Source organism: Pipistrellus kuhlii, unplaced genomic scaffold (genome assembly GCF_014108245.1).
Source record: "Pipistrellus kuhlii isolate mPipKuh1 unplaced genomic scaffold, mPipKuh1.p scaffold_m20_p_18, whole genome shotgun sequence".
Taxonomy (NCBI): domain Eukaryota; kingdom Metazoa; phylum Chordata; class Mammalia; order Chiroptera; family Vespertilionidae; genus Pipistrellus; species Pipistrellus kuhlii.
The window spans coordinates 16,138,310-16,162,033 of record NW_023425493.1 but is presented as its reverse complement, the minus strand read 5'-3'; the positions used below and the strand labels follow the sequence as shown (position 1 = coordinate 16,162,033).

General features: G+C 52.3%; 1 protein-coding gene across 2 annotated transcripts; it reads right to left on the bottom strand.

Moving 5' to 3' along the window:
* Nucleotides 1-1,111: 1,111 nt before the first annotated feature.
* NCF2 (neutrophil cytosolic factor 2) lies at nucleotides 1,112-22,265 on the bottom strand. 2 transcript variants are annotated; one of them, XM_036442688.2, is made up of 15 exons: nucleotides 21,934-22,265; nucleotides 20,308-20,390; nucleotides 13,902-14,010; nucleotides 11,042-11,176; nucleotides 9,842-9,949; nucleotides 9,396-9,455; nucleotides 8,049-8,092; nucleotides 6,699-6,840; nucleotides 6,533-6,601; nucleotides 5,666-5,744; nucleotides 4,051-4,076; nucleotides 3,484-3,635; nucleotides 3,245-3,356; nucleotides 2,166-2,343; nucleotides 1,112-1,568 (listed from the first exon to the last, which is right to left on the bottom strand). In XM_036442688.2, the coding sequence occupies exons 1-15, from the start codon at nucleotides 22,105-22,107 to the stop codon at nucleotides 1,456-1,458; spliced, it is 1,584 nt and encodes a 527-aa protein (XP_036298581.1). In that variant the 5' UTR covers nucleotides 22,108-22,265; the 3' UTR covers nucleotides 1,112-1,455. The 2 variants fall into 2 exon arrangements, with proteins under 2 accessions (XP_036298581.1, XP_036298582.1); XM_036442689.2 differs by having other exon boundaries at nucleotides 5,666-5,741; nucleotides 21,934-22,264.
* Between the last annotated feature and the right edge of the window lie 1,459 nt (nucleotides 22,266-23,724).

The window sequence follows — 23,724 nt, the reverse complement described above, 5'->3', positions numbered from 1 at the left end:
TCCATATGGGGGCAGGATCTTTGACCACACGGGAGCAGCCATCTTGTGTGTTGGAGTTATGGTCAATCTGCATATTCTTTTATTAGATAGGATAGAGGCCTGGTGCATGGGTGGGGGTCAGTTGGTTCGACCTGAAGGGTGTTCTGAATCAGGGTGGGGGTTCCCTTCGGGCGTGGGGCGGACTGAGCAAGGGGCCTATGGTGTTTTGTAGGCCAACCACACCCTCCTGGCGACCCAAGGGGAGGCCCTGGTATCTGGGGTTTGTTTTATCTTCTACAATTGACACTAGCCTGGAGCGAACCAAGCCTCCTGCTCTCTGGCCATAGCCATCTTGGTTGGGGTTAATTTGCATACTTGCTCTTAGTAACTGGTGGGTGTAGAGGAGTGATGGTTAATTTGCAGATTACTCTTTTAGCTAGGATAAAGAATCCTTTTTCAAAGGAATTAACACATCCACCAGTTTTATCCCTAGTTTCTCTGTTAGTGAGGCAATTCAGAGAAAGCTTATCATTTGGGCCTATAAAATTCACTAAATCTGGATTGGCAGCAACAGTAATTAATAATTATTCTTAGCTGTGGGGTTGCATTTCTTCAAGTTGTGTCCAAAATGTCCATTGGCAGCCTGCTTGGCCTTCCGCCTAGGTGTTGATTCTGTCTGTACCTCACCTACACACCTGAAAAATTATTAACAGGGCCTTTTAAGAAGAAAGAAGTTGATTAAGGCCAGGCCTAGTATCTGTGGAATCCTTCTTCCAAGTTAACCCTGAAAAACAGGCCACTGGGTTACATGATAACCAAGGTAAGGCCACAGCAATTCTATTGTACGGATTGTGAAATGTTAACGAATAGGATACTGTTAACCAATTGACTGCCTGAACACGGCTTCCTTTCTTAAGTCTTAGTGGCAAAATTTCCCATTAAGCTCTTGAGTGTTTGTGAGAAGACGTGAAGGGATGTAATTCTAGTCATTCCATGGGAACCTCACTCAGTCTAGCAACAAGACTTAAAAGTTAACTTGTGTGTGCGTGCCTCCTGAATTACCTGTAGGTTAGGCCCCAGTAGTCTGATGGTAAACAGGAATAGTCAATTACAGTTAGGCCTTAAGCCTGCATTCTGAGTGTCTTAGGTTTTTATTTCTATCACACATACAGAGAAGTGCACCAATAATAACTGCAACTCAGTGCGTTTTTCATAAAGTGAACACATCTGGGTAGCCAGTACTCTGAGCAAAAAAATCAGCACCTGGGATGCCACCTCATGCCCTTCCAGACACTTCCAACCCCCCTCACTCCCCCCGGGTGTTCATAATCCTAAATTCTCACATCATTGTCTAACAGGTTACATCTTAACAGGGGAAAGTAGATTAGTTGACATTATACCATGTACCACAGAGGCATCTGAAACCTTACAAATGCGATGGTAGTTTTTCCTTCCACTCCGTAGTTGTGAGGCATCCTAGACTGCCCTGGGAGTGCCCTCCAGGTCTGTGGCTGCACGTTCTTCAACAAAAGCCTTGGGGAAAATGCCAAACTTCCCTCTGCACTCCCCTTCCAGCCACTCGTCGTTCACTGGTGAAGGGAAAGCAGAGACCTATTTCTAAAACCAGTACAGGAAAAGGACCTCGCTTACTGCCGTTTAAGAAGCACTAAGAACACTTTACATTTCCGTCTTTAATGTGTTTGATTCCTTGCAGAATTAGGGAAGCCACCAGGGAGGGACACAGAGTAATTCTGAATAGCTGCTAGTAAGACAAAATTGATCCCCTTCCACTCTCATCTTCGAAAGTAGTACATACATCCAAAGAACTATGGTTTGCAGAAATTGGGCATCTTATGGCTTGGTGCAAAGGCAAAATGCCCGCAACCTTCTAATCGGTTAACTCTGGGAATGATGATCCGTGGCTTCTGAAGCGTAGGCATCTGTAAGTGTGAATGGACTGAGTGTCATTTACTAGTCAGTTGCCATTTGTTGCTTCCCTGCCCCTTAGGGCAACAAACGGAGAAGCTGAGTGCTGGGTTTTGCTCTCTCCAGCTGAGGGCGAAGAAGGAGATTGAGACCACTGGCTCAAGTTCCGTTTGTAGGTTAGTGATGTATTCTACCTCTGCCCCTAAATTGACTTCTGCTAACATGGAAATTCATTTCTGTCATTCAGGAGTAGCACTTACCCTTGGACAGAACCTGGATGACGTCCCCTTCCAGAAACTCCAGGTCTTCTGGTTGGGTAGCCTCGTAACTGAAGATTGCTACCACTTGGCTCCCTTCCTTCAGCTGTGGTTCTGATGTCTGGCTATTGGCATCCGATTTCTCACTTTCCTTGGGTTCATCTGGAAAGCCTTGGTCACCCTGAAATAATAAAGGGCCTGTGAGTTTTCCTAACTTCCTGCGCAGTGAACATCATCCCTGAAATACTCAGCCAGAGAAATGTCAGTAGCACCTGGATACAAACTCAGCAGCAGATTTGGGATCAGTGTCTAGCATAGACCTTACGTACTCTATGAATACTGGCCAGTTGGATAAATGAAACAAGGTCTGCAGGACCACAGATAGTTGTAAAAATCTTACCTAAAACTCACAGTCATCCTGAAAAGGTAGAATAGGTACTATTCTTTCAGATGGAGAAACAGGTTGAGTCACCAGTAAATGACAGACTGCAGAGTCACACCTAGCTCTCTGAGTCCGACACCCTTTCCCCAGCACTCACAAGACAGGTCCTTGAAGAAATGCACATTTTCAGCTCCATCCCAAGCCTATTAGATCAGATGAGGCTCAGCCGTCTGTGTTCACAAGCCCTCTAGGTCATTCTGGTACACGCTAAAGTTTGAGAACCACTGCACAGCACCATACTATGCAAGGCCAAGACCACTTTGGTCATTTTTGTCCCACAGGTGTTGAGGGAAAGATGCAGTTTCTTAGAGGTGTGAGTCACAGGATTTAAGGAATCGGCATGAGAAAGTACAAGGCTCAGCGCTGTGTTATGTTAGAAGGACTCATTTTCTAGTGCTGTTGGCTCCAACCCTGGCAGATCCTCTAAGTTGAAAGGCAGTACTATAAGGGAGAAATGGCCCAGGAGTCCAAAGACCAGGCTTGTATCCGAGCACCACTGCTTCCCAGCAGTGTAACCTCTCTCGACCTGTTTCCTTGCCTGAAATCAAGGCTAGAAGAATACATGAGGGCCTGCTAGATGTTGAATTGCTGCTGGGGATGGGGCCCACGACCTCAGTACCCTCAGGCTCACCGCACTCACCACTGTGTTCTCACACCACAGAGTCAGGCAGTAGTTTTTCACTTGGCCCCAGGCATCCTTCATGTTGTCTTCGGACAGGGGCACTAGCTCATGGCTGTCCCTGGGCCGATAGCTGGATGGAGACAATGGGGAAGAACCAAGTCAGAGGACAGCAGCGCAAAACCATCCTCTTCAGTCCTCTAGGCCAGCGCCAGGTCCCCCCGCTGTCCCCTAACACCTGCCACCTGCACGGAGCTCACCTCAGCTTCGTGTGTTCCGGCAGGAGCTCCAGTTTCTTAGACACCATGTCCCGCACCTGGCTGTAGGGGAATCCAGGCTGGGTCTCCATGACCACCGTGTACTTGTAGTGCACCTTGAGTGTGTAGGGCATGGGGACACTGAGCTTTATGTCCTGAGGGGAGAGGAAGCAGAGGGAACTCATGAGTGTCTGTGCTTCCTCTTAGCAACCTCCTGGCTCGCCACAGCTTTCCTGGTAGCACAGGGAGCACTGTATGTAGCCAGGAGAGGCCAACACGTCACTGGTTTTAATAAGTAATGTGAAGGATCTTTGCAGGTCTTCCAGCCCAGCTCTTGCTTGGACATGAATTCCTACCTAGAGATCTGACCCACCTGCTATGGGCAGCAGGAAATGTGTGCATGGGGATGGGGTGGGAGGTTGTTGAGGGGTTCCCAGGGCTGTGAGCATGGTGGCACTGGTCTGTCCTTTCTTTGGGACTATTTATATTATCCAGGGAGACATGCCTGTGGTGGACAGCCCACATGCTTCCATTCTCTACCTCTTGAAATAATACGAGGGAAAATGTTACCTTGGGCTCTTCTTTTTCTTTCTGACCTAAACGAAGAAGGTAAGGAGTGAAAAAAGAAGATGAGTGAACATTCTTGGCCAGCTCCTTTCATACACAGAATGAAACCTCTTAGGGCACCGGACTGCATACCCTTTCATCTCTAAGGTAACTATTAACCTTATTGTGGGGGAAATCTGCCTCTGGGGGGCACACGAAGAGCAAAGCCATGAATGCACAAAGGAACCCAGTCTTTGCTTCCAGGGAGTCATGGGTAATTATCAAAGGACTGCCCATCCTCACCAACCCATGAAGTCAGCAGGGTTGAACAAGTGGGCTCCAAAGCAAAGACAAACCGGGACACTGAGGTGAGCCAAGGGCCACAAGAAGAAATGTTAGATAGAACCACTTTCACCTCATCCTTTATTTCTGTGTATGTTTTCAATGTGTATAATATATTGATATGGCAATGTGCATATCATTTATATATAAGAAGTATTTATAAATATGTTATAGGGGATTCATCATATAGTAAAAAAAAGATCATTGATCTCAAACCAAGCTTGACTATTAAAATCACTTGGGAAGTTTTTTTGTAGAAATACAGATTCCTAAAGCTAATTCCAGGTCTAAAAAATCAGAGTAAAGAAACCTAGGGATTTATACTGTTAAAATTTTCCTAGGTTAATAGGTGATTCCCCATGGGCCCCTAGACAAAACAAAACAAAAAAAGTTAGCAAGGATATTTTGGAGAATAATTGGAGTAATTGAATATGCAATATACATTCTATAAAATTAATGTTGAATGTCCTGGGTTTAACAGTTGAATTGGGGTTATGGAGAAGAATGTCCTTGCTCTTAGGAAATACATACTGAATTGTAGGGTGAAGTGTCATAACTCTGTAAGTGACTCAGTCACTCTGGGGAAATATGTGTGTGTGTGTGTGTGTGTGTGTGTGTGTGTGTGTGTATAGAGAGAGAGGGGGGTGGGCAGGCAAGTACACAGTGCAAAGTGTTAACATTTGGTGACTTTAGATGAAAAGTATTCTGGCATTTTTTGTACCATATTTTCAACTTTTCTGTGGTTTTGACATTTTTGTAAAAAGAACAGGTGTAGGGAGCATCCAGGGATTCTGATGACCTGGTGGCCTTGAGGATCACTGCATCTCCACCAAACACTCAGAATCTGCTTAAATTGCACTCCTGGCAGAAAGCAAGCCGCGGGAGAGCCTGCCCCTGGGTCCTTTGTCCCAGGGCTCTGCAGATTTCTGTTCCAGATAATAGAACTCCTGAGACCTTTAAAAAGAACCATCCCCATCCCCATCCTTACTGAGGTAAACGTGCAGTTACCTCACCATGGTTTCAGTACTGCCCAAGGGGTTTGGATGGGACACTCGCCGCGCCCCCCCACCCCAGCCAGCCCCATTTACCCAGGCCCCATGGGTGTTGTGCAGCAGGCAGGGGAAAGGGGCCTCTCTTTCCTGTGTGCTGGGAGGGTGGGTGGTTAGAGCAAGAGATGGGGCTCTGGGGCTGAGTGGCCATGAGTTGAGTGGCTTGCCGAGAGGAAAAGAAACCAGAATTTTCTGCAAGCAGCTTGGAGGGTTCCTTTCCGCTCTGGATGTCCTCCGAGGACACTCACCTGGTGACAGCTGGGGTCTTCCTGGAGCACTGGAACTGGGCGGAGCTGGGATGTCAGACTCTGGGGAAGCATCCTCCTGCTCGGGACAGGAAGAGATGGTGAGGATTTTCACCCCCGCAACGTTCTTAGGCCAGAGCAGGAGTAGGAGAGGAGCAGACCCGCAGACCCGCAGACCCGCAGGGAAGAGAGCCAGGTACAAGTGACTTCTAAAGGCAGGAGTGCTGGTGACATACAGGGGCGGGGGGAGGCGAAGGAAAGTGGTTTAGAAGGGGAGGCAGGGTGAACCTGGTGGAAACAAACCACAGGAGAAATAAGAATCCACCTCTCCCCAAGGGCCCTGCTGCCTAATCACCCTCATTTACAACGTGTCCAGTCATCTGGATGCCGTGATTCCAACCCCGGAGGACCCAGCCCACAGCGGACACCTGCTGCACTGCCAGCCATCTACACTCTGCTCAGGCCCCAGGAGGAGGGCTGGCCTTTGAGGGGCAGTGGAGGGGCTGGTAGTAGCTCTAGGAGCATTGCTCTAAAGCAGGCCTCTCTTCCTCCCTCCCTCCTCCTGCCCCCCTCTCTGTGGCATTTCACCAAGCAACACTTTGACTGTTTTTCCAGGTGAAGAGGACATTTCTGGGAAGACCTAAGCTTCATATGTTGTGGGCATTGGGTCCCATGACCAGGAGGAATCACAAAGGTGGGTGGGCCCAGTCAGTCCCAAAGACCTTCTGCTCTGGACGGCTGGTGCCACTCCAGGCGGGCTCAGAATCCATGCACCTTCCTTTGGTGATGGTGACGTTTCTCACACTGCTCTTCCCCCTCCATGGGAGGTCTGTCAGTGGGGGGTATGGGTCAGGACTTGGTGCCACTTACCTGGGGCTGCTGCTGAGGATGGATCCGCAGCTCCACGGGTTCCAGGAAGTTGCAGGGAACAAGCCCCTTCTGCAAAGAAGGTAGCAGGTGGGGGTACTCAGAAAGCTCTGCCGTTGGCCGCCAGGATTCCATACCCCCACAAGCCACCCCCAAGCCCCCTGAATACCTGCCCGTTGAACATGACCGTAGCCCAGTTGTCGTTGCCCTTCTTCAATACAAAGACGATGTTCCCGGGCTGAACCTGGAGCTCCTCCGGGGTCTCAGGCACAAACCCGAACAGCACGCGGTGAGCCTCCCCTTCCAGGGCCCTGCGGGGCAGACACGAGATCCCATCCACGCTCTGGCCTGCAGCACATCCCCTCTGCTGTCGGTCAAGCTCAGTGGACCTGGAGCCGGGAGGCTGCTCCAGACACCCTCTACCTCCACGTCCAACTGTCTGTGTGACCCCGAGCAGGCACGGCCCTCCCTGGGCCCCGAGAGGGCGCAGCGGGGGGAGCTGGATGTGAAACTCGCTTCACAGCCATCTATGCAGTGGGATAAGAATAAAAGAAAACCGCGTGGATACAGAGGCCTTGCGGTCCTTGCCCTCCCTTCTCTGGGGAGGAAGGCTCCTGGTGCGCCTGGCCAGCTCCCGTGTCCGGGCCGGGGTGGCCCAGGTGAGTGTGCAGGGGAATGGCCCCGGTGGAAGGCAGGCGAGAGCCAGCCGGGCAGGCAGAGAGGTCACCCGGAGCCAGTGTGGGGTCAGGCAGGCACCTGCAGGGGGAGCTGTGCGGAGGAGGGGGTGTGTGTGGGAGTACTGAGGCTGCCACGGCGAGCTCCTCTCGGCCATATCCTCCCTTCCCACTTAGCTCTCAGGGCGCTGAGCGCTTTGGCATGTGTGACCAAGAGGCGGCTTCAGGGGGCGATAGTTTCACGTCCCTCCGCTCCCTCCCCGCTGGCGCTGTCCCCTCGCCCTTCTTTTGTCCCCGGCGCTTGTGCCTGTTTACGCAGCGGACACAGACTCCTGCGGCAGACAGTTAGGAAGGAGCTCGTCCAGGCCCCCATTTGTATAGTTGCTTTGGAACTTTTTTCACTCGTTTTAAATCTCCTTTGGGTGGGGAGCCAGGCTGACCTCCTCACTGAGATGCTGTTCTTAAGAGAGCTGTGCCTTTCTTTGCCTTTCATCTTACAGGAGAATGACTTCTTTTCCTTGAGCCCATCCTCTTCTCCAGAAGACATGTGCCCACAGGGAGTGAAAACAGCCCTTCTGGCTCCCACTCCGCTTGCCCGACTCCAGAGCTTGGCCCCTGGCAGCCCCCTAGGCCAGCGCTCGCCGGCTGGGAGGGGGGCTGCGTCCCATGGACACCAGTGCCATTTGGCAACAAGTCCTCCCTATACGGTGGCTGTGCAATGGACGGGGGACACGGGGACGCCACATAGCCAGCAGCCAGGCCCCAGCGTCCTCTCCACCCCCTCCGCTCCCATCAACCCAGGCGTGGGGCTTGGCTGTCTGCATGCTGAGCTAACCCTCACTTACCTGAAGATCTCGGGGGTTTTGGGTCTGGGGGGAGGCTCCGCTGCCTAGTGAACATCAAAGAGAGATGACGACGGGCAGGACCAGAAAGAAAGAGAAAGAGCAGACTGTTTAATGGTCAGTGGAGCCTTTTCACCCCGATCAGACAACCACAGACTGCATTTGTGGCTCCATCAGAACCCAGTCTCCGGAGAGGCACAGAGCGCCCTGACTGGACCCTGGAAGGGGTTCACCCGCACAGCAGTTCCTCTGGGGCCAGACCCGTTCCCGGGAAGTGGGTCTGTCGCAGAGCAGCGTGGCGTCACGAGGATGCCTTTGACCTTGAGCTCTGCCCTTCGTTGGGACGGTTTCCAGAAGCTCTGCTCTATAATTAATGTCTGCTCTATCACATGACTCCCGTGGGTGTTTAAAATCGACTCCGGAGCCACCGGCCATCGTGCGTTTCCAGGTCTACACCGAGCGCCGCGGAGTCCCGTGACCCAGCACCTGCTCCTCTTGGAGTCGTCCGGCTGCTCGAAGCCCAAGGGAGGTTCCCCACGATGGAGTGTGAGGAAGATCCATGAATCTGGACTCTCTGTTCTCCTCTGCGCATCTCAGCCTCCTGGCCCCAGCACTGGTCCCGTTCGGGGCCAGCGGTGACCAGGCTGACCCTGGCAGGCTGGGCACTGCCCTCAAAGCCCCACCCGTCAGTGCTGACCAGCGCTCCTGCCCATCATGGGTCTCCCGCAGCAGAGCCTGACTCCTGCTCGGCCTGTCTCCCCCTCCCCCTCACCAGGAAGCTCTGCCTTCGCATGGACCCCTTGCCATCCGGTCCACCGGGGACCACAGCCCTGAGCCCAGCTGGGGCGGAACATGGTTCACTGTGGGCCCCCTTCCGGTGTTCCCGAGGGAACCCCCACACACAGGCCGATGGGTGCCGCCAGGAGAGCTCAGGGCCTCAGGCCCCAGCCCCCAGGAGGCCCCTACCAGCCCCTGTGCCTGCAAAGGGGACTCGTTCATAGGCCTCCGTCAGCTTGCATTTCGATTTTCTGGGAGGACAGTCGAAGCTTCAGCTCTCCTAGACCTTGAGAAGTGAAGACTGGCATCGGGGGCAAGCGGGAAGGATGGCTTCTTGAGGACTGGAGGCTGGTTAAGCCTCCAACTGCTTTACGCACACCCGTCGTGGAGCCTGTGACAGGAATGGCCGCAGGACCCTCGGCACTGTGAGGCCAGCTGAAGGGGCCCTTGAGTGAGGCAGCTCAGCGGAAACACCCTCCCCGTGGGGAGATCACGGAGCACTCCTCGTGGAAAGCTCACGGAGCACACCCCGTGGGGAGGCACCTCAGTCCAACAAGCAGGAAGGAGCCTTACCTGCGGCTGCAGAGGGGCAAATCCCGAGAAACTGTCTTGATCCACCACAGATGCCACCACCTGGAATTGAGGAAGGGGGTGTGAGGGCTCTGCCAGCACTGTTTCCCTATCTGCCTATGGCCCCCGAGATCCCCTCTTTCCTCCCAGCCCAATGCATTCCCACTGGCTCCATCCACAAGACCAGCATCCTGTGAGTCACTCTGCGCTCCCCCCTTCCCCCCCGCCCCCCCCCCCGGCCAGGTCAGGTGGAAGAGAAGAATGAGAGGAGCCTGGAGAAAATAGCCTAGAAGCATCTTTCAGCAAGACCCCACGCTATAAAGCGTCTCTCCTTGCCATTCCAGGGCAGAACCACGTGGGGGGTCCCTTTCAGAGTCTCCCCCCGCCCCCCACCTTGCCCTGCAGGGCCCAGATCTCAGGAGATGCCAGGGAAGCCAAGAGCCACCTACCATAGCCTTGCCCAGGTAATCCTTCTTCACCAGCTGGGCCACTTGCCTCTCATTGGGTCGGAAGAGCCTGCCCACGGGGATCACCACCGGCTCGTACAGCTTCTGCTTCTATAGAGCACAGTGTTTCCTCACCATGAAGCTCAGGGTACGAGGCTTGCCCGGCTCCCTCCCCGAGTGCGTGCAAGAATACAGCGAGATAACCTGCAAAAGCGCTTCTCCTAAACGTGCAGGGATGGCGCTTGCTATTGTGTCAGGGTCTCAGGTAGGTGTCACCTTTCGCTGAGGGACCGTGTGGAGCTGTTGGTGTTATTTGCCCTGCACCCTTTTCCTAGGGGAGCTGCCCCGCTCCCACTCGGTGGGACTTGGATGGGGCTGTCACTCAGAGTGTAGGAGGCACCACCACGACCACCACCACCACCAGACTGGCTTGGAACAGTGCTCTCCTGGGACCAGTGACTGCTGACATGGGCATATTTGTTATTACTTTTTGTTAATCTTCACCGAGGACATTTTTTTCCACTGATTTTTATAGAGTGGAAGGGAGAAGGAGAGACAAAGAGAGAGAGAAATATCGATGTGAGAGAGACACATCGACTGGTTGCCTCCTGCAGGCTCTGCGACCAGGGCCAGGGAATGAGCCTGAAACAGAGGTAGGTGCCCTTGACTGGGATGGAACCCATGACCATTCAGTGGCAGGCCGATGCTCTAACCTCTGAGGCAAACAGGCTAGGGCGGGCAGGCATGCTAAGACAGACCTGTGCCCTCTTGTTCCTGGCGTTTTAAAAATCTGATTTAAAAGGACCTTCATCCCAAATGTCCTCAGACAAGCTATGGATAACTTTCAGCATTTGTTCACATCACCCATGCATTTTTGTTGAGAGCCATCTCATGGGCTTGGCACCGCACCAGGCTGCCAGGCCTCTGCCCTTGCTTGGCTCCAGCCCCCTGCTCCCCGTGTGCTGCCACGGAGCCCCACTTGGGGGCGGCCTAGGCAGGATCCTGCTGTTCTACACTCCAGGCTTCGGCTTACAGTCACTTCCAGATTCAGAATCCTGGGTGGAGTTACACTCCCAGTGGAGCGTTCCCCAGGACTCAGAGGAAGTAAAAGCACCACGTCCACGGGTTCTCAAGCCACGTGCCCACTGGAACAGGCCCAGATCCAACGACATCCTCCCCGCACCTGCATCCCAGTGCGCTTACCCACACACACTCCATGGCTTTGTCAATTTTGGAATGTCTCGGCTCCGACTTCATGCTCATCGCCAGGGCTAAGTTTTCTTCGGCCTTTTTCCATTCCTCCTTCTTGGCATGCATGAAAGCAATGTTGTATAACACCTAGAACAGCACAGGCCACACCATAAGACAGGGGCTGCTCCCAATCCAGGCACCAAGAGGGCTGGCACGTTGCCTGGGGACCTTTCTCCCCCTCCCTGCTCTCCTGGGAATGTCTGCAATAGACATCCATCTTGCCACAGACTCATGCCCGGCACACGGACGGTGTTGAGTGAACACCAGGCAATGCGTAAATCCAACATCATGTACATTTTTTGACAGCCAAGCAGGTCAGGAGGAAACAATGATTGTGTTGCTTTAGGATCAAGAAGAGTGACAGGCTTGAGACCCCTTGAAGAGCTGAGAATGAAATACATGTGTGCGGCCTCTCAAAACACGCCTGCCTGTTGCTGAGCCTGGGCTGAGAGACTGGACAGGTGCAGCGTGGGAAGGAAGAGGGTTCCAGATGCATCGTCCTGCTCCAGCACCTGCAGACTCTGCCTGGGACGCGGCACTAGCAAGACTGACACAGCCATATGGGAATGAGGATGCGCATGGGCCACAGCTGGGAAAAGGCTCGGCCCAAGCCTAGGGCAGCGCCTCACCTGGGGGGGGGGGGGGGGGGGGAGCAGCCCATTCACCAACAGCCAGACTTTGCCAGGACTTGGTTTGGGAGGTAGGTTTATGAGTTTGATTATTATGCTTCACAGCTTACACATAGAACCACATCTTTTAGATGCATCAGCAAGATAAAAAACAACCCCCCCAAAAAAACAACAACAACAACAAAAAATCCCACACACACAAAAAAACAGCTACCACCAAACTCCCTCCCCAGGTTCTTTCTGCACCTCAGTGAGCAGTTGCCTCCTACATACACACTTGGCTGGCCCGGCCCTCCCTTGACCGTGTGTGCAGGGTGAAAGGAGAACTCCAGGCCCTTTAAAACCTCCTCTTCCATCTAAGCCACATGTGTCAAACACAAGCCCCTCGGGCCAAATGCGTCCCGCCAGGCCTTGCAATTTGGCCAGAACCGTGCTGTCATCACTGCACTCTGCTGCATTTCCATCACAATGACAGTTTATGACTGTTCAGTAAACCATTCGGCCCCCAATTTAGGCTGGATTATAGATTTTGGCCCCTTCTCTGATTGAGCTCGACACCCCTAATCTAAGCCCTCTTCTTTTTAGACCTTTTCCACACCAGGCTTTGATGACTCCATGACTGGATAAGGTTGGGCCTCCTTTTAAAAAAGGATGGTGGGGTTTCTCAGAGCCAGGGTTATACCCTGGGAAAGGCAACGGGATTTATAAGCAGGGAGGTGACTGGAGGGTCCCAGGTGGCAGAGGGGCCTTGGACTTTGGAAAGCCCAGTGTCCCTTGCAGAGAGGCCTACACCCGGCGTTTCCTGCTCCAGGTCATCTCAATGCCAACTGCAGGAGGAGCTTCCTCCCATGGAGCCCTGCTTCCATGCCACTGTGTCATGGCCCTCTCTCTAGGGCAGTGGTCACCAACCGGTGGTCCGCGGGCCACTGGTGGTCTGTGAGGTACGAAAGGTTGGCGACCGCTGCTCTGGAGCAGTGTTTCTCAGACTTCTCTCATGATGAGAATCATCCAGCGGAATTGTTAGAATACAGATTCCTGAATCCCAACTAAGAAGTGCTAAACTAGAATTTTGGGGAATATGTTTGTAAAATTGTATACTTAACTAGTGCTCTAAGCTTAGTATATAAAAAAGTATACAAGTTTACCTATATGTTCCCAAAAATTCTAGTTTAGCACTTCTTAGTTGGGATTCAGGAATCTGTAGTTTAACAACTCCGCTGGGTGATTCTCATCATGAGAGAAGTTTGGAAAACACTGCTCTAGAGCTACTTGGTCCCCCAGCCCTTAAAGCTATATACGTGGTTCTCGCTCTGGGGTGATTGGCCACACGTAGCGATGTTTTCGGTTGTCACACTGGGGGTGGGGGACGACTGGCCACTAGTGAGTAGAGACCAGGGAGGCTGCTAAACATCCTGCACTACACAGGACAGTCTCCTACAACCAAGAACCACCTGGCCCGACAGACCCACGGTGGAGAAACCCTATTGTAGCAGCCAGTCAAATGGCAGGCAGTTCCCACCGCCAGGCCTCATCTCCCCGGCCTGGGAGAAGCCAAGGGAGCGGCCGCCCTGCGGCAGGGCTGGGTGTCCCCAGGGGCCTGGGCAGCTGCGGACGCTATTCTTAGCCCCGGGCGACCCTGGAAACACTTGGCTTCTCCTGCTGGAGACATGAAAACAAGGAGACTTTCTTCAGAGATTCTTAAAAATAAAGACCTGTGACATTTGCAGGGATTGTAGTTTTCAAAGCTAGTGGGGCATTTGTGCTGTAAGAGGGGTGTGGGGCGGGCAGGCTGGAAAAAGTATGCCAACTTTTGAAATCCAAATCATGTTTCTCCCTTTTAGCGAGATAGAGATGAAGTTCTCCTTCTATGGAGAACTCTCCTAAATTGGTGCTCTGAGCCGTTCTTTGACCGAGAGGGAACTGACTTGTGTGAAAATATCCCCACATTCCCTCTGGGCATCCACCAAGTACATGAGGCCAGAACCATGAATAGCAAAGAGCGTGTCCTGTAACTCGGGAACTGAGCAAGGTCAGGGCAGGTCCTGCAGGAAAGCAAACCCGGGATTTGGATGTGTTTGTCTAATGCCGGGCAAACAGCTTGCCCACCTGAGGGATGCGAACTACCATGGATGCTTTCACCGGCCCACGCGCTCCTGCCCAGGCTGGGGGCCCTGCCTCCTCACCTCACAGGCAAACAGCTTGAACTGCAGCCCCAGGATCTTGTAGTCTATCAGCTGGTTGCCCCGGAGCTGAGCCAAGGCCTCCTTCAGGTCTTTAATCGCGGAGTCGTACCTGCAGGGCAGAGGGAGAAAACAGACCAGTCCCCGGCCCGGAGGAAAGACTACAGAATTAAATGTGTCTGCATCCCTTCCTCTGTCCGTCTCCCTGGGACAGAGCCTTTCTGTTCCTCCACGTTTGTGCCAATGCTGAGCCCTTGTTTTCTACAGAACTCAGGGTGCAGGTACCCCTCTCCCATGAGGTTGACACAGGGACACCTCTGAGAGGCCCCTCTCACAGCCACTGGCATCTTCCTCCTGCTCAGAGCCTTCCCCTTGGCTTCTTCTTATTCTTCTTTTATATATATATATTATTGACTTTTTACAGAGAGGAAAGGAGAGATATAGTCAGAAATATCAACCAGCTGCCTCCTGCACACCCCACAAGGTACATGTGCCCGCAACCAAGGTACATGCCCCCAACTGGAATCGAACCTGAGACCCCTCAGTCCTCAGGACGATGCTCCATCCACTGAGCCAAACCGGTTTTGGCTCCTTGGCTTCTTTTGAGTCCAACTTAGCTCTTGGTTTTGTGGTTGCTTCGTCTCCCCCACCCCCTCTTTGGAAAAGAGAAACCCCCTGGAGCAGAGAACATGTCTAACCCTGCTCTGCACGTCCCTGTGCTTGTTTGGTTGGGCCTAGTACGGACCGCTCAACGTGACTCAGGGCTGCTGTGGTGCAATTGTGGCAGAGAATGGGGCTGGTCCCCTCAGCAGTGCCCACGGTGGTGTGGCCGGGACCCGAGCCACATCTCCTTGGCCTGCCCCTGACCTCCCCACCCTGGTGGGAGGGAGCTGTTGCTGACCTTCGGGGTGTGGGGTTGGGGAACAGGGGGGCGCGGGGGGACACACGCTACCCACACCCCCAGGCCCCGGGCCTAGAAGGAACAAAGCTGGCTGCAGGCTGTGGCTCCCATGAGGGAAGTGAACCACAAGTCCCCAGGCCATGCCCTAAAGCGGCCATGTGTGCGTGGCTTTTCTTGGAGGCGAGCCTGGGATTTGGCTCCGGCGGCGGGGGGACTCGCAGGAGGTGGTGTGGTGTGAAGCCGCCCTCAGACAGCGGCCAGCAGACTGGGGCCAGACCCATCAGCTCTGCCATCGCCAACCGGGAGATTCTGGCAACTTACTGCCCTCGGGCTCCTGGTGCCCAGCATAAGGAGTGATTGTGTGCCGGCAGCATATCCCATTCAAGGAGCATAGAGAATGAGGAGCTTGCTGGTAGGTGGTCCCGGATCTCACTTCTGGAGTCAAAGCCACATGGACTTGACTTCTGGCTCTGCCACTTACTATCGAATGACAAAAGGCAAATTGTTTCATGTCTCCCAGCCTGTCTCCTCATCGTCAGAGTTCCAAAGCTCTGGCAGTTGAATTCACACGCCAGCCATTTCGTGTTTGCTTCGTTAATGCCTAGACCAGTGCTCGGCAAACTCATGAGTCCACAGAGCCAAATATCAACAGTACAACGACTGCCATTTCTTTGGAGAGCCGAATTTTTCAAAAACTTCTTCTAACGCCACTTCTTCAAAATAGCGCCCAGGCCGTGGTATTTTGTGGAAGAGCCACACTGAAGGGGCCAAAGAGCAGCATGTGGCTCGCAAGCTGTGGTTTGCCGACCACGGACCTAGACTGTAATAGTATCAGGAGGTAAAAACACAGCGTTGCAGAAGCTGGAACTCTGACCTCAAGGAGCTGGAGCTGGCCAGGAGGGTGGCTGGCCGGAGGGTCCTAAGGGAGGTGGTTGGGAGAAGCTCTAACACACTCTTGTTTTAAAGAATGTAAAACCTATGAAAAGCGTGCAAGCCATTCTCTATTAAGCAGGAAGCATTTCAAGACCTTAACACGTCCTTTTGGGCTTCCTGTTCCTTCTTTCTGGCTGGAAGATGGGTGACGGGCGCCACGTCACTGAGCCACGGAGGAGGGCCAGACGGAGGCGAAGGTGTCCTGTCCCTCCGCACATGCTGTTCCAGGTGTTCCCTGCCTGTGCCGGAGGCGCCCAGGGTCCCCAGAGGGCACCCTCGGGCACTGTCAGCATTGGCCTGCAACGTGCTTCCTCCTGGCAAGAGCGCTGGCGAAGCAGATGGATTTCAGCTGGGAAGTGACACCGCCTGGGGAACCGGTATTGAATGACCCCAGCACATCCAGCTCATAATTCTCCAGCCCCCGGGCTGTCTTAAGATCTGGGCCCCAGGGAGGAAGAGGGAAAGAACCCACCCATTACTCAAAGCGCTTGTTAAAAACCAGGGAAAGGCGTCCTGCTGCAATGTCTGTTTACCTTGAAAGCAGCATCCCACCGCCCCAGCAGGCCTCTGCCCCGCCCCCAACTTGCTCCCCCCACCTCCCCAGTGGGCCCTCAGCCTCACAGCTCAGCTACTCCTGCACGGGGTCTGAATCAGCTCAGTGTGAGGCCCCAAAACAGCGTGCAGCCCCCTCCCTCCCCCCCGCCTCCAGCCACCTCCAGTTCTCTTTGGTGCCACTTGGAAGGCACAGTGTCCCTAGGAGGCCAAGGTGCTGGCAGCTTCTGTGGGTTCCCAGTGACACCCCAGCTGGGTGCCTTGGCTGTGTAGACCCGCACCCCCAGGCAGGGGCTCAGCTGCTAGGGCAGGCTCGCCTTTCACAAGCTCTGAGCTGGGGTGTTTGTAATCCTCCTTTCTGTAGCTCTCCCTGGGAAGGTTTCTTAGTAACTGCTGTGTTCCCGATTGTTCCCGTTCTCTCCGTGCCCCATGCCGTCTAGAGTCCAGGATAAAGGAGAGGCTTAGCCGCTGAAAAAAGTAAAAATGTCAGACACCTCTGTGATGGGCTGGAGGTCACAGTTTTCGGTGTCCAAGACTGACTGCAGGACAAAGATGGCTGTGTCCGCAACACCCAAAGGGTCTCACTCTTGCTGTCCTGGACCTTCAGGTTTGTAAGACCCAGGGTATGAGTGTAAAACCTATGAAAAGCGTGCAAGCCATTCCCTATGCATTTCAAGTCCTTAACGTCCTTTTGGGCTTCCTGTTCCTTCTTTCTAGGCTGGAAGATGGGTGACGGGCACCCTCCCCTTTCAGATTACAGGCTGGCCAAGGCCATCCCTGAGACACACCCGCCTTCTCAGGCATGCGCCCCAATGTTGTCCTGATGGCTGGGAAATTAATTTGGAAGTGGTTTTGTGGTAATCAGACAGATAGACATGAGCAGAGCAAGGACAGTGGGCCAGGAACAAAAGGTCACCAGCACTGAAAGCCCTGGGTGTCTAGCAGAGGACAACTGGAGGGTGGGACCTTGTCCCCAGGGTGACCGTTCCTCCCCTAGCCTATTGCTGGTCATGCGGTTTGAACCCCCAGACCTTTCCTCCCTAGAGATGACATCTAGGCCTCAGCTGTATTTCAGCTCCAGGCCCAGAAAAGCAGCCAAATCAGACGAGGCACTCCACCGCTGACCTCTGACCTCGGGACCAGCTGCACTGAATAATGACCCCGTGCCCTGGAGCCCACCAACCAATCCCTGGAGGCTCAGCCCTGAAAGGACACACCTGGAAAACGGCTGAAGATTTTGTAGAGATCTTCCCCAAGAACTTCCCTTAACATCTCCACCCTTACAACCCCGGAAATGGAGGGCCCTCCCGGAGTATGCCCCTGCCCTTCCCTTTCCCCAGGCGGGTCCCCTTGACCTTCCTCACTTCTAAGCTCCAAGGGCCCTTTCTTTAACTTGTTTCCTACGTCTGTTTTTTTTTCTACAGATTATTTCTTACTTCAGTGATTTTCCGTATATTTAAGTCTGGGCTCTGAAATCTCTCGTAGCCAGAACTCAAGGACTGAGGTTGCTGATCGAAGGTCCAGCCTGACCTCACCGGCCTAACATTGGGTGCCATAGTCATTCTCGCCGCCCCTAACAGTGACAGCAGTTCTGATGGAAAGTGAGGCCTAAGCCAGGGCAGTGCTGGTGGGAGGAGAATGGGTGGGCTTAAGAGGTATTTAAGAGGTCCACTTGGCAAGGTGCAGGAGAGGAGCCATCCTGGGTTGCTCTCAGGTGGAGATTGCGTAGCCTGATGGCTCCAGAGGGAGGCCGATGCGATGGAGAAGGTGGGATCCCCAGAGTTCGGGTATGGGTTTTCAGGCGACATTGATCCCCAGAAACTGCCGTGTGTGTGTGTGTGTGTGTGTGTGTGTGTGTGTGTGTGTGTGTGTGTGTGTTTCTGGGAAGATAACCCATAAGTTTGCCATTGAACAACCACTGCTGTCATGATAAGAGGGAAAAGGGTCAAGAGCAGAGCCTTGGAGAGGAAGACACCGAAGCCTGTGTACTGCGCGAAAGAAAAGGAGGCGGCTTGAGGTGAGAGCAGCGTCTCATTTATATTGTTTCCTCCATAGACGGCTGCTGAATTAAAGGTAACGTTTGATAGATTTCTCTCTCAGATTTGACTACTATCAATCACATGCTAACTAAATCCTGGGTCTTACTTTTAGACCTGAGATCTTTCTGACTCTCTCGGAATCCAAGCCTTTCCGACTCAGGAATTTCTGGGCATTTTTGTGTAGAAATTTCTCCCGGGAACATTTCCCCTGGTCAGTGACTCTTCTCATTATAAGCTGCTAGAGCTAATGAAAGGAGGGCCTGCTAGTCTGTCTTTTAAGATTAAAGATTCCCTGGAGGGTTTGTGCTCAGGCTTCCCTGCATCTTCTGTCCGCCTCAATCCCAGGCTTTCTGTCTCCAGACGGCCTCTGTGGGGTCTTTCTTACTTCCCTTGATGAGTCAGATATAACTGGCCACATTTGCCTCTTGGAAGTCTCAGAGGCTTGTAGTTGCCCCTGGCAATAGCTGAGCAAGTAGCTGGATACCACCCACATCACGCTCTGACCGTTCCCACCGGAAGTTCTTCATTAGCCTGAGCCAAATTCTTTTCCCTAGTGCTGTGCCCACTAACGGAATGAGCGATTTCTACAAACCTTCTAGTTAACGCTGAGAATATGTTTCCTTTGTTATTTGCATATTTGTTATTGGGGGAGGGGAATGACATTGAGATTAACTTTGATATTCAATCTAGTTATCTTTTTATTTTTTTACTGATTATTTTGTGGTGACTGTAAACACACCAAAAAATTACAGACAGGCTGATAGAAGAAAATGGAAACCCCTCTAAGCTCACCACCCCCTCTCCAGAGAGAACTGCTGACACCTTTTGGTCTATGGCAGTGGTTGGCAAACTCGTTAGTCAACAGAGCCAAATATCAACAGTATGACGATTGACATTTCTTTTGAGAGCCAAATTTTTTAAACTTAAACTTCTTCTAATGCCACTTCTTCAAAATAGACTTTCCCAGGCTGTGGTATTTTGTGGAAGAGCCACACCCAAGGAGCCGAAGAGCCGCATGTGGCTCTTGAGCCGCAGTTTGCCGACCACTGGTCTACGGCCTTCCATAGACACTCTTTGAAACAGAAGTGGGCTTGTGCCGTCCATACTGTTTTGAAACCCGTGTTTTAATTAACATCTACTATGAACGTTTCTCTATACCCTGTTTCCCCAAAAATAAGACAGTGTCTTATATTAATTTTTGCTCCCAAAGATGCGGTAGGTCTTATTTTCAGGAGATGTCTTATTTTTCCATGCGCTAGGTCTTATTTTCGGAGGATGTCTTATTTTCGGGGAAACACGGTATTAACATATATGCTACCTATTTATCTGTATCAACATAGTCTTGAACCTATAATGTTAATAGTTTGTTTTCTCATTTTGATGGCTGAATAATATTTCATTGGATGGATTGACCTAGGGCCAGGGGTCTTCAAACTTCTCTCATTATGAGAATCACCTGGTGGAGTTGTTAAAACACAGATTCCCGGATTCCAACTATAAGAAGTGCTATCAGGAATCTGTGTTTTAACACCTCCACCAGGTGATTCTCATAATGAGAGAAGTTTGAAGACCCCTGACCTAGGCTTATGAAAATACATTCTGCAGGAAGGAAAGACGATGTGGTTTCATGAGAATCATGTGTGACAGCTAGTACCTCCCGGCAGCGGGCCAGCAGCGTGCTCCCTTGATGGCTGGCAAGTCACCATCAGCACCGTCCAGCCATGCCCCATAGGGATGCTTGTCAGTGCCACAGCCGCTGCATCTCCGGCCTGTGGTGGCTCCAGGGGCCACGGTGAGCTCTGACACAGCTGCTCTGCCCCCGGGGAAGCCTCGTGCTGACAGAATGCATAACTGCCCAGGGAAGGTTCAGCCACGATTCCCACCAGAAGCTGGGGAGACACGGCTCAGCTCTGCAGGCCAGCAGCCTGAGACCCCTCGGGCTTTCTCTGCAAACTCCCCCAGCTGGTGCATCCGGGCCACTTACTTCTCCATCCGGTGGTAGAGCATCCCTCGCTGGAAGTAGGCCACTGCCAGGTGTTTGTCTCGGTTAATGGTTCTGGAGAAGGCCTGTGGGGAGAGGGAGGGTTCGCCTGGGTCCGAGGAGGAGCTGGTGGAGAGGAGGTGTGGGACGAGCCAGAGGGTGAGGCAACCAGGGTCATGAGAGCGGTGGTGTCTTTACAGTGACACCAGGATCAGAGCGCCCTGTGCTGTCACTTCCTGCTGGCATGACGTGAGGCAGGTTACCTGATCTCCTGGAACCTCAGTGTTCTCCTCGGTGAAATGGGGATATGAATATCTCTCAAGAGTACTGACAGGATTTCAGTCAGAAAAGTAATTAAATATAAAAATAATTACTATGTTAGATACAGTGTTCTATTTGTTTATGATATACATTGATCACATAAGTATGACACATTAAAATAATAACAAATATGAATGCATATAAAATGCCAGGTGTAAGGACTCAATCAGGACATCAGAGAGAGGCAGAGAGGGGAGAAGGCAGAGCAGAATGTAGAGAGCGATCCAGAGTGGGGACAGGAAGGCATGGAGAGGGCCCAGAGGTAGGGGGTGGCCTGCCCAGCCTTGCCTGGAGCCCCTGCTGGCATCACTGCCATGCTCCTCCCTCTCTATGCGCACTTTGCTTCCAGCAGCCTTAGTCTCTGTGGTGCTATTTGCTCAGCCCCCTGGCAGGCCCCTGAGAGGAGGTGAGGGCCCCACCCTCTGCTCCTATCTGCCTATTCTGGACCTGAGATGGATTTGTCAGTCTACAAGGTCTTCCAAGAAGCTTCTCTCCTCCCCCTTCTTTGCTCACTTCTGGCCACAGTGAGGATGGCTCCGGGAGGAACTGGCTCTTTAAGGGACCTGGGGAGCCAGTTGTCTGTCCACAAGGCCTTGCAAAGTCTGGCTGAAGATAAGAAACGAGAACTAGCACGCACAACCTGTTGCGAAGTATCGTGGCATTTCCACATGCGATGCCTCACTTAACCTCAATAGGTTCAAGAAACAGACTCGCTGAGGCCCCAAGGCCCAGAAGGAAGCAGAACTGAGGTGTCTGACTCTCAGTCTTCTGCTTCCAAACTCCGTGCCCTTCCAGCTTCCCACCACCAATCCACAAGGTGATGCTTGAATGCCCTCCCCCGCCCCCCCCTTCAGGAACGTGAGAGGGGAAACATATTTGAAAAAGATGCTAAAACACCCGACATGGGTGCCCCCGGCAGACATCACTAATCAATCACTGCATCATTCCCTTCCACCAGCCTCAGAATCTTATTAAAAGTCTTGGAAAGCCGGTAAGAGACGTTTTTGCAGCAGGTGTGAGGCAGTGAGATGCTGCGAGTGGACAGCAGGAGTTCACAGTAGGAAACATAGCCAGGGGAGTCTTCCTATAGGGACGAGAGAACGATTCCAGAACAATGTGGAGGTGAAGAAGAAAGGAGAGTAGAACCCAAGGTGGATCCCAGCCTGGCTGCCCTTCTGTGGTGGGGCCTGAGCAGCTCTGGTTCTTACAAAGCTCCCAAGAGGTTTCTCCAGTGCAGTTGGGGCAAAGGCAGGGAGAAGGTGGGGTGGGGGGGAGCACCTTCACTCCCTGGCTCGTTCACTCACCCACCTTCTCTGCCGCCGCCCAGTTTCCCAGGACTGTGTGCATGCAGCCAATGTTGAAACAAATCCTGGAGTGGGGGTCCTGGACTGCGGAGAAGGCGTCCAGGGCTCCCTTCCAGTCCTTCTTGTCGGCTGCCAGCACCCCATCATTCCAGAGTCTGATGGCCTCAGCCAGGGACATGGCGTGCTGGGGGAAGAGGAGGCTGTGAGCCGGCAGGAGACGGGGAGAGGGTGGGGGGCTCTCCCCCAGCTGGCCAGCCCCAGGCCTTCACTTCCACTGGGGCCCAGCCTCCCTTAAGACAGCTCCCCAGTGTCGCAAAGGCGTCAGGAAATGGCCCCGCCTTTCGGAAACTGATGCCACGCCACTGAGAGATGGGCCAGTGGGGGCGGAGCGTGGGAGAGGAAGTGCATCAGACCCTGCCCTCATGGTTCAGTTCCTCAAAATTCAGGCCCTGATTTCCGAGCCCTGGTTGAAAGAGGGTGTTGGCTGAGGGGACAGTTCTTTCCACTCTTGCAGGAATGCCTTGCTCACGTTCTCATATCCTGTCTTGAAATAGGCCTGTCTTGAAATATCTGTATTTTTATCTAGAGCTAAAATGAGCAATGAGCACTTTTCTGTGGCAGACGGGTCTTGGGTGTTCATCTGGGTCTGGGATAACTTTTAGGAACGCTTAGGAAGCTCAGAAGGGCCAAAATGAAGAGCCATATAGGAGAATAAATTATGACTTCTCCCATCCTTGTGTGAAAACAGGAGAGACCAGGGCTCTCAATGATGACTGATGTGTTTACTACTCTCCAAAACAAACGAATGAGACATTTAATATTCCTTTCTCTTTTTAAAAAATATATTTTATTGATTTTTTTATAGAGAGGAAGAGAGAGGGATAGAGAGTTAGAAACATCAATGAGAGAGAACCATCGATCAGGTGCCTCTTGCACCCCCCCGACTGGGGATGTGCCCACAACCAAGGTACATGCCCCTGACCGGAATCGAACCTGGGACCTTTCAGTCCGCAGACCGACGCTCTATCCACTGAGCCAAACCGGTTTCGGCAAATATTCCTTTCTTTGCTGACCTAAAAAAAAGTAAAAATCAGTAAAACCTCCCAGAGGAACAATTGTGAGTAGGGAGTAGAACCAGTTTGCCCCAGTAAAATCCCCGCTTCTTGTTAATATTCGAGAAAATGTAGTTCTAGGAGGGCCAAATATTTACTTTTATTCCGTAGCAACGGAAAGAACTCGCCAGTTATCACCCAACTTCTCTGAGAGCCCAAACATAAGACTTAAACATGGACATTCTATAGGATTGACGGGACTGAAGGAGAACTGAGAAGACACACATCTGTTTCCTGTGTGAAGGCCTTCCCACCTCACTTCCTCACCTGGCAAACTCCTATTCGTCCAGGAAGGCCCAATGAGATGCCACTGCCTCTCTGAAGTCCAGCCCGGCACGCCAGGTAGTAGAGATAATTTTCCCTCCTTTCCCGCCTCTTCCTCCTGGACTCCCCAGCTCCAATGCTCAGGAAGAGATGGATGAAGGAATGCATCCCAGAAACAAGTGAGAAATCACTGACCAATGCCTTCAGGTGGCAGTGATACCAGGGAAAGATGTTGCTTATCCATCCGGTAAAGAAGTAATTAGAACCCGATTAGCACATAGATTATTTCTAGGAAAACCAGTTGGAGTTGTAGCTAATTGGTGATAATAGATGAGTTCTTTTGCAGCTAAGCTAGACTTTATTTAAACTTTCCCTCCTCTATTTTATTTTATCTTATTTTATTTGTTTTTTATTGATTT